Below are 10,000 nucleotides of genomic sequence, written 5' to 3' on the forward strand. Positions count from 1 at the left end.
AATAATAGAGGATGAGTTCTCCCATCATTTCATCACCCTTTGCCTCCTTTGTAGTGTAAACTGTCATGCCAATTTCATAGTCATTAATTTTTGAAGTGTCATGTTGTCATTTGGTATTATCGTCATAGTGTTTCAGTTGTGCCACTTCTTAATTAAGGTTTTGTATCATATTATTATGGTGGAGAAATTGTGACCAAGTATTTAGAGCAAATAACAATGTCTCATGTTTTCTCCATCAAAAATTTGTTTCTTTACAAGGCAATGTTTTGTTTTCTAGACACAGAGACAGTAGAAAATATCAAGAATGTTTGCCGTGCTTGTTCAGAAAACAGCTCAAAGATATGTTCGCCTTCGTTAGATGCTATGTTCTTCACGCCATCTTCAACACAAGTTCTTTACAACCTAGAGGTCAGGAACTTGCAGTGTTTCGAATTTTGCAGTTATTGTTTGAAATAGAAGTAGGCATATGAATGACACTACATTTTAAATGATGAGTAGGCTTGGCCCTATCATTGACTGCAATTTTTTTGGCTGCATTTTTAATGCAATTTCCATGGTTGTCTTTGTTTGTCCTACTGTATTTGCCATTCCTGAGGTACAAATACAACTTGAGTCTTTTTCGTTATTAGAGTGTATCTAAACTTCAATATTATCTGTTAAATGGAACTTTCAACCAAAAGCAAACCTGATCATTTTTTTATCGTGGAAGAACTGTATCAGTCATTTGAACCACCAAGCTTATAGTGGCATGTGTTAATAATCATTGTTCGTTTGACACCACAAACTGCTTTGCAATACAAAGGGCCTTAATAAACATGATTGACAGGCAGTTTGTGAGGTAATACAAGAACCTAACCAGCTTGGTTGTGAGTAAAATGACAAGATGACAGGTGAAAGGTTTATCATACATGTAGGAGCAAAATAATGATTTTTGAGTTTAGGTACACTCTAAAAGGGTTGTAGGGTTTTAGTAAACTGGTGCACATTTCTTGATAGTCAATAGAGATGAGAACGATTTGGAGGGTTGTGGTGGGGCATTGCATATCCCCGTGAGGGTGGTGGTGATAGTGATTACTGGGAGGGTAGGGATTACTTTTATGTGGTGAATGATATTTTTACAATACAAAAATTACATACCATGAACTGATGCTTACCCCCAGGAGGGTAATGGTGATAGTAATAGCAGGATTTTTAACTTTGTAAAGGCCTCTAATTAGCATTATCTTCATGCTTTTTAGATTGTTTATTCCCTCCTTATGCCTGCTTCCTTGCCATCTCAAGATCACCAAACATTAGAATTCCAGGTTTGTGCGACAGCTTGCTATTAACTATTAACGTTGTAATTATCGTGAGGTCCCTTTTTTGATCCCAACAAATTGATGTGCTCCCAATGGAGTGGCTTCATAGCTCAGTTGGAAGAGCATTGGACCGGCATCGTGGAGGTCATCGGTTTGAATCCCGATGAAGCCACCTGAATTTTTCAGGTGTCCATAAAAAGCGAGAATTGCTGAAAATATTAATTGTCTAGTTAAGTGCAAGGATCACTTCTACCTTTTGTTTAACCTTTACAACTAATATCATGTTCAAGTAACTGAAAAATAAATAATTTTCTAAACTTGTTAATGCCTTCAAAATAATCGAAGATATGAAGCATCTCTCTTTGTTGCCCCCGCAGTGTTTTGGTCCAGAGTCCAAAACCCGAGGAGGCAACCTAGAAGTCCCTGTGTAAAAAGGGTAAATGTATTATTGGTAGATATTGCAGGGGGAATCAATCTCGATTTGCTCAACCGAGCATGCAAGGTGGTATCAGTTTTGCTTAAATGGACGCGCAACTGGTATTGGTATTGTTCTACACGACCAAGGTGTTTTTAGAGTCACAAAGTAGAAACTCGCAAAGAGAACCAAAGTGCTGTTCAGGTTAGCGATTGAAAAATCAAACAGTGAATCAGATCTGATGCAAATCGAGTGGTCTGGCTCAGAAATTGATTTGTCCAATCAGATAAACAGAGGTGAGCAACAATTTGTCAGACACAAATCGAAAACAGGGGCGACATGTTCAGCATATAATTTAAACATATCTCACCTGCCTTTCTTACTATCTTAGGCGGGGGCACATGTAGTGAAAACTAATACTAGTTAACTGTTTTGGGTGACCTTGTATTCTTTGAGTTATCCCTGGGGTTGTCCATTTGTATCATAAATTTTAAGGCAGGTATTTATTAAAAGTGTATTTTAATTGAAAAAAATATTGAAACAACTCTAGAGTAATGAAGCAAGTAAGCATCTTGAATAATTCTAATGTGTTGTTTAAAAAATTGAAGAGAATTTGATCTTGTTCATTTCTATTCAGGTTCACTTTTTAAAATGTGGAGGTATCCAGTGTGCCCTTAATATGCTTACAAGAACCGATTTTTTGCAAAATGCTGATGTCCTCACCAAACGGTAAGTGTTGTAAAGGAGATATTTTTTTACTGAGAAAGCTGAATTTTCGATTGCAACTATAGAGGTTTCAAGGTGTTGGGTGCCCGTGAGGTCATAGGCTATCATGTAGTAAGTTTCTTGTTTACAGAGGAAAGGACACAACTGAAAAATCAGAATCCTTGGCAGGGAAACCTGCAACCTCCATAACAACGATCACATGCTCTACCCATTGATCATCTGACCTCTATAACTTGCAGGAATTTGTTTTTAATGGTTTTACAAATGCAAAGTACAGTACTAGTGTATGGATAGTTCTCCATCCATACACCAGTTGTTCAGAAGAGAACTGTGTGACTTCCATTGTGGTTTTTATTATGAAATCGATTCTTTGATTTGTTCTCAATAATGTAACTGAATGGCTTGATTTTGTAAATAGAATAAATCATTGTTGCAATTGACTTCGCATCTGTCGGAACGTTCCATTCGAGTACTCAATAATTTTGGTAATAGCTATGGAACAAATTGCTGTTGGAATCAACACCAGTACTTTTATTTCTCTTTCTTAACTTCTGCCTGGCCTTTTCTTTTGATTGGCTCCGAGAGTGAGAGGCTCTGTGGCAGTCTAAAACATTCTGTTGAGGGAAGGCTTATAGGTGTGGTGTTCCAAGCCTCTGCACCATACTATAATGTGGTTAAATCGACAGCCTTGTAGAATTCTCATTTTGGTGTTAAGCACCACTAATCATACAGCAAAAAGGAGTTTTACCCCAGCCTTAGCGAGGGAAAACAGATGTTGCGGACATCTGCACGGTAACCGTAAATTTCAGAGCATCTAACTTTAGTAGTGTAGTGTACAGCTGGCCTCTGTTGTTCAAAAGTTGGATAGCGCTATCCACTGGAGAAATTACTATCCGGCAGATAAACACTAGCAAAACCAACTGAGTTATCCAGTGGATAGTGCTTTCCACCCTTCGAACAACTGAGACCAGAGGTACTCTTAATCTCCTTGCTCTTCTCTCTACAGGGCTGCTTACCACACTCTTCTTAAAATGTCCAAGTTACTGTTTACAGTGGTGGGTTATGCTCAGGTAACCGTTGTTGCCGAAGCAATTCAGCCATCAGATCCTACGTGTTCGCCTCCTCCGATCTCTGCCAGTGCCCACAATGCTGCTGTGATACTTCAACAAGCCTTGCAGTACATTCCAAACCCTGCTACGGAATGCATGTTACGGAATATGGCTGTTAGACTTGCTGGGCATTTGAGTAATTTGGTAAGTCCTAGGTCAACAAACTCATATGTTTTGATTATGACGCAAGGATACTCTTGCCAAGTGTAGAGTTCACTTCTTATTCAAACCCATGCACATCTACCAAAATACAATTGAAGAATAAACTCACATAATTATCTTGAGAGTTACACCTTTGTTTGGCCGACAGGTTTCTGGTCCACTGCCAGATTTGAGTGCCATCAAGTCCGTCCAAAGATTGTCGTGGGCAGCAGGGGTGGGCATGTTACATCTTATGCAGTCTTCAAATGAAGAGATCCACAAAGTCTATGACAAGGTTCGTAAGTTTCTTACACGAGTTTACTCTCAGACGTAGCCAAGTTGGAAGATATTGTAAAGAAATGCACGAAATGAGATGCAAGCTGACTTTGGTGAGCATCAAGAAGTGTCCACTTTTCCTTATCCTCAGCCTGAAGGTCGCACCTGTCCTTATATTTAGGTGATAAACACTTAAGTGTCCGGCAAATTCTAGTCCTGAAGTAAACGTCAGCAGGTGCGAGGACCCCATGGCAATGGCTAACAGTTTAAAATTGGCAGTTTGTGCTAAGTGGATCCAAAAAGGACTGGAACTACCCAAGATTCACAAGAAACTCACTTTGATCTGTGCCAGATTACACGGCTGTAGATGTAAATATGATAATGTTGTTATCTTGATTCACATTCACTCTATAACCCTGAAACCCTGCTGTAACCCTAAGGAGCTGTCATTGAGGAGTAATATCATATGGCATTAGACAGTGCAAAATCTGTAAGTTGCTCTCTTGCGAGGCAAAGGGTTATATTAAAAAAGGAATTCATTTTATTTCAGCGGACTGGGAAAGCACTTGAAAGTGATGATGTCCAAGTGGCTCGAGAAGCGTTGGAAGTAAGTTCATCCTGCCCATTGGTCAATGTCTGTGATTAGTTGATTGTTGCACATGTTCAAAGCATGCTTAGTAGATCCAGTCAAGTCATTACTGGATGAGATAAAAAAACGTCCTCTTGCTACTGAAAAGCATTTTCTTGCCTCTGAATGACACCTTTGTTTCACACCAGGTGCTTAGTGTGTGTTTAGCGCTTTGCCCAAGTGCTTTGGAAACCCTCACAAAAGACAAGTCTTGGCAATGCTTTATCATCGACCTTCTTATTTGGTGTCAGAGCAGGTAATGTACAATGTAACATTTGGTGGGTTTTTGAAATATAAGCGTACAGCTTTTTGCATGCCTTTTGTGGAACGTAATTTTTTTTTTTTGCAAATCTTGCTAGAGCTTGAACAACTGGCCGAGAAGAAAAGTGAACTGAAACTATCAAAGAACCAATTCCATGGACCATAAGATAAAATCCAGAGACAATTTAAGCAATAAAGGCCGTTTTCCATGTTTCCATAGCCTCATCTAAACACAAGAGGGAGTTGAGAGAATTTGAGACAGTTAAGCAGACCCCGAGACACAGTCGAGGGTTTGCATAACTGTCTCGAATTCTCCCAACTCTCCCGAGGGTTTAGATGAGTTTATGGAAACAGGAAAAAAGTCCTCTTGCTTTTATAAAATATTTCTTTCTTGATACACACTCATATTTCCTACCAGCCAATCAAAACTGGTGCCTGACAACACATAACCAATCACAATTCGTGTGATGTCACAGCCGTGTTTCCATACACACATCTAAACACAGCTATTGACCAATAAGAGTGCGCGTACTACATGTATGCTAATTATTTTATAAACGAATATATTCTAGTTATAGTGTAATGTCTCCATAGATATATACAATTCATGTTGTAACATCTCAGAAACCTTTGTCATTGAAAACCCAGGTGAAGAAAGGCAGTGCTTTTCGAGTTATTGGCTTAAGATCACGTATTTATTTAGTGTTCGACCAGCTGTGCTCCTTTTGTTGTTTATCAGAGTTTATCTACATGAATAGTATTCATTTTTTTTTTCAGAGCTATACGTTTCAATACAGCAGAACAGTTTTTCCTTGTGGCCACAAGATGTTCACATGGTCACCGACCACTCATCTTTTTCATTACACTTCTTTTTACTGTGCTTGTGGTAAGTTTGGATAATGATACTCTGCCTTCAAATAAGTACTGTAAGTTTGAATACAATTGAATGAAGACTACCACAGTCTGTAGTTTTACTGTTTTTTTTTTTGGTCAATACTGTGTAGAACTCTGTGGCTCATAGTTAAAATATCTTTGTCAACCCAAGGAAAAGATATCAAATGAATCATTTGAGCATGATGAGGTGTGTTGAATTTCTGGCAACAAAACACAGGCTCTCTTTGTTCATTCAACCCAAGATGCAGAGTAATTCTGTAGCTATTTCAAACTGCTATTTTCATTGGTCCCTATGACCTTAAGTTTCCTTTGTTATCAGGGAGTCCTAGGTGCATTGTTTCTGTTGACCGTGTCTGAAAAGCTGCAGTGGGGTTTTCCACTGATGAAGGTTGCATATTTCGTATTTGTTTTTAGCTGATTATAAACCTGTTCTATTTTCTAACAGAACTTGATCAAAGATCACGCAGGTTCATCGTATGAGTACTTCAGTTTGTTTTGCAAGTAAGTTAAGGATTGGGGGGTGGGGGGGTGGGGGCTCTTAACAACCAAACCGTCGCTATGGACTCCTTCAAATAGTCATTCTTGAGTGCCTTTAACTCTGCAGTTAAACTTTTTTGCCATGTGTGTTCTATTTAACATTCCTTTGTGTGGTGCGACTCATAACCATATTTGGTAAATCATGTGACCAAACAGAAAGTGCCTTAAAACTCGGCAAGTTAACTATTATTTTGCACAAATTTTCAACTCAACAGTGCGAGAACATTCAAACACAAAATGTGTAGCATGGATTTTAAAAGAGATTATTTCTCCAGAAACTTAGGACATCATAAGGCCCTCCTTTGATACACTTTTCAAAATATCAGTTCCATTTTTCATCCAAATAAAAATTCCATGCTACAGTTTCCGAAGAATGATGTGCCAGTTCCCATCAGGTGAAAAATTTGACTCTTTCTTCCATTTCCTGAGAGATTTAACATGTTTTTCACTGAAATGCACAGCAGAGGACTGGGACTAGTTGTGCATGTGCCTTGTGATTGAATTGATGTCAGATTTCCATTGAAAAATTTACTTCAAAGAACCATCCATGCAACCTTTTTGTAGGGCTCTTTGAAAAAAAAGCTCCGTTAGCAACCATTGTCTATCTGTAGTAAAGTGCCACTCCCCTTAAGGCAAAGTAGATTCATTCTGGACGTCACATACCCGTAATGAAAGGCCACCTGAAAAATTCAGGGTTGAATGTTATTGAACCCATGACCTCTGCAATACCAGTGCTGTGCCCTACCTCTTCTGCCCTCATGCCCCATGGGAGCTGGGTCATATGGTGACGAGTTTGTGATAAACCCCTAGAGGATGTAGATATGAAAAGGCTATTTCCCACATCCTCTACAGGTTTATTCCAAGTTACTTGCTTCCCTTCCACTACTGCTCAAGTAACGTTTATAACTGCTCTGATTTGAAATCTTGACATGCTTCCTTCTGCAGTTCAAGTTTGTCTCTGTTGCGAACTCACAAAATGACTTGCTCCCATTTGGCTCAGAGCTCTGTAAATAAAGTTGGTAGAGCACTGCACATGTCATGGGTTTGCATCCTGTCCAAACCTTAGGTAATTTAGGCATTGCTTCGAGAATCAAATAATAATAATAATAATAATAATAATAATAATAATAATGAGCATGAGGATGTCCAAGCCTGGATTTTTCAGCCTTTCGTTACTGCTTAAGTAACCTTCATAATTGCAGTGCATGATAGAAGAACACTCTCTAGTAATGTTCTTATCTTTCTTGCAGATTGCTTGCTCATGCTTTCTTGACGCATTGTCCATTGCCTACAGCCGAGATGATGTTGAACACGGAAATAACTTGGCTTAAAAAGACAAAGGTTGGTCTTATCATAGATAATAACTCATTGCCAGAACAGTGAATATATTAACTGCGGCAGACTACGGTGTGCGTTTTTTCATTGATAGTATCCAATTTTTTTTAATCCTCTTCACATCCTCAGGAACTCGTTTTGTCCCATGAAGAGGGGAGTTCTCCAATCGACGAAGCACTGCTAGAGGGACATTTAGGAATTACGAGAGAGCTCCTTCTCTTTCAGTCTTCACAGAAAAAGTTTGCAATTGGCTCCCAAAAGGATGGGCCAAACCTCATTAAGGTAAACTGAGTTTTGCAGGACTGAGGAATAGAGTTGAACCTTTTGAACACGTAGCATAAGGACCACGTTGACATTTTCTAATGGAATTCACGGTGAAATGATTAACCTGTAAATACCAACAATGTACTGTACAGATTATGCTATATTTATCCCAAGGGTCATAGCTGGATAGCGCTATCCAGCGGATAAGTCACTTTCCAGTGTATACAATGTAGGTCATAGCGAAACCGATTCAGCTATCCAATGGTTAGTGATTTATCCGGTGGATATCGTTTTCCACCTTTTGAACAACTGGGGCCTGAATGATTACTTTTGTCTTTCGTCTAAAAAACCACACTTCAAATACATTAGTCCTTTAACGGGAACACGTGAGCTCAACAAATTGACTTGCTCCCAAATGAGTTGCTTCGTAGCTCAGTTGGTAGAGCGTTGCACCATCATCGCAGAGGTCATGGGTTCCAATCCTGTTGAAGCAGCCTGAATTTTTCAAGTGTCTATGAAAGACAGTACAATTGCTTAAATTGTCCAGTTAAGTGCTCTCTTATGTCTTGTTTAACATTTTTTTCTTTTTAGGATCTTGTGGAGGATTTTGTCTTCCCTGCATCAAAACTTATTGTGGAGGCCAGAAATGGAAGTGGTATGAGGGCAGCTTAATTCACTTTAATTCCCAATAGTTCTGTTCTAAAGATATTAAAAGTCTGCAAAAGCCATTCTCTATGTTACACAGAGGTATTGTTTTTGGAAACGAATGAAAACCTATTATCAGAAGCAGAATAGACCCTTCTCCAAAATGGCAGCAACGGATTTGAATGAGTTAATTAAAATTGGTCTGAATAAAAAAATGGTACCAGAAATAGAAAGAGCACCTTTACTTTGGTAACACTGCGAAGTTTAAGCGTATTAGGTGTTATATCAGCTGTGAAAATGTAAGTTGAAATAAGAAAAATTACAAACGTTTGTATGACTGGAGGTATACGCCATACCCCCAGTCATACTAATGTCTGTAATTTTTTCATTTTTCAACTTACATTTTCTCAGCTGATATTACACCAGATGTGCTGAAACTTTGCAGGGTTACTAAAGTAAAGGTGTTCTTTCGTGCTGGTGTGCGTTTTTAATTTTAAAGTATTTGAATTTTCGGCCACCATTTTGGAGAAGGGTCTATTTAACTGAAATAATCAAGTGGTCAAATTTGTGAGTTCACCAGGCTCCAAATTCACTATCTCACATACAGCTTGGAGCCATTCCAAGCCAAATATCTCAGCCCGACTGTGTTACATGTAACACAACCACAAGCTAATACCATGCAAAAAACACTATTTTTGTGGCAGAAATAACTGAAAAAGTAGAACAATTGCTCACCGAGTGGAAAGTTTCAACCGAAAAAAAAAACTATGATTTTGTACTGTAAAAACAGGAAGGATAGGTGGGGCAAGTTTGGCATTGCATTTGACAAGAAACTCACTGGAGCTTGATCTAGCAATGTTACCTTAGTGACCAACACACACACCCACTACACCCTATTCTGCGAGCTTCTCACAGTTGTGTTCAACATCATTCGTTGGTGTTCCTCAGCCATCGGGGAATCACACATCTCGTTTGTAACTGGCTAACTATTTTCTTTGTCATGTTGTCTTTTTTTAATCAGATGAAGTTTGGAGTAAACGAGTGACACCCATTTGCTCCACCCCACAAACTCTAGTGGCTGCCTTTGATCTTCTAGTTTCTCTTTGTCGTGGCTGTGTTCAAAACCTGGTAGTGTTGGCCGACACCCTTGCTGATTTTTATTACTCTGGTAACGTCAAGTTATTTGCAAATCCAACTATAATCGTGGACAAAACTCTTGGAAAAATTATCGCTTAAGCATCAGTTGACATGCACTCACAAAGTATATTGGTCCATCCTCCCCTCCCCCCATACTAATGTTGATAATGTGATGCAAAATACTGTGCAAGCCTTTGGCCGTTTTTTTAACCAACTTTGGAATGGGGGGAGGGGGAAAGTAGGAAGAAATTAATCTTTATTACACAGACACTAGAGCGTCAATTTTCCCAACGAGTTTTGTCCAAGATTTTAGCTGATCTCTTGTTTCCCCTGT

The 10,000-nt window shown here is 38.9% G+C and overlaps 1 protein-coding gene across 2 annotated transcripts in view; it reads left to right on the forward strand.

The window, feature by feature from the left end:
* The window catches only part of LOC138028367 (ubiquitin carboxyl-terminal hydrolase 9X-like), a 72,338-nt gene that overhangs the window by 37,333 nt on the left and 25,005 nt on the right, over nt 1–10,000 (forward strand). For both annotated transcript variants that reach the window (XM_068875869.1, XM_068875870.1), the window contains exons 31-43: nt 278–408; nt 1,239–1,304; nt 2,351–2,442; nt 3,446–3,692; nt 3,859–3,984; nt 4,516–4,572; nt 4,743–4,849; nt 5,632–5,740; nt 6,194–6,249; nt 7,536–7,626; nt 7,750–7,902; nt 8,476–8,539; nt 9,551–9,697. In XM_068875869.1, the coding sequence (XP_068731970.1) occupies nt 278–408; nt 1,239–1,304; nt 2,351–2,442; nt 3,446–3,692; nt 3,859–3,984; nt 4,516–4,572; nt 4,743–4,849; nt 5,632–5,740; nt 6,194–6,249; nt 7,536–7,626; nt 7,750–7,902; nt 8,476–8,539; nt 9,551–9,697 (1,446 nt within the window). The remainder of the gene's footprint in view (nt 1–277; nt 409–1,238; nt 1,305–2,350; nt 2,443–3,445; nt 3,693–3,858; nt 3,985–4,515; nt 4,573–4,742; nt 4,850–5,631; nt 5,741–6,193; nt 6,250–7,535; nt 7,627–7,749; nt 7,903–8,475; nt 8,540–9,550; nt 9,698–10,000) is intronic.

Source organism: Montipora capricornis, chromosome 13 (assembly GCF_036669925.1).
Source record: "Montipora capricornis isolate CH-2021 chromosome 13, ASM3666992v2, whole genome shotgun sequence".
NCBI lineage: Eukaryota > Metazoa > Cnidaria > Anthozoa > Scleractinia > Acroporidae > Montipora > Montipora capricornis.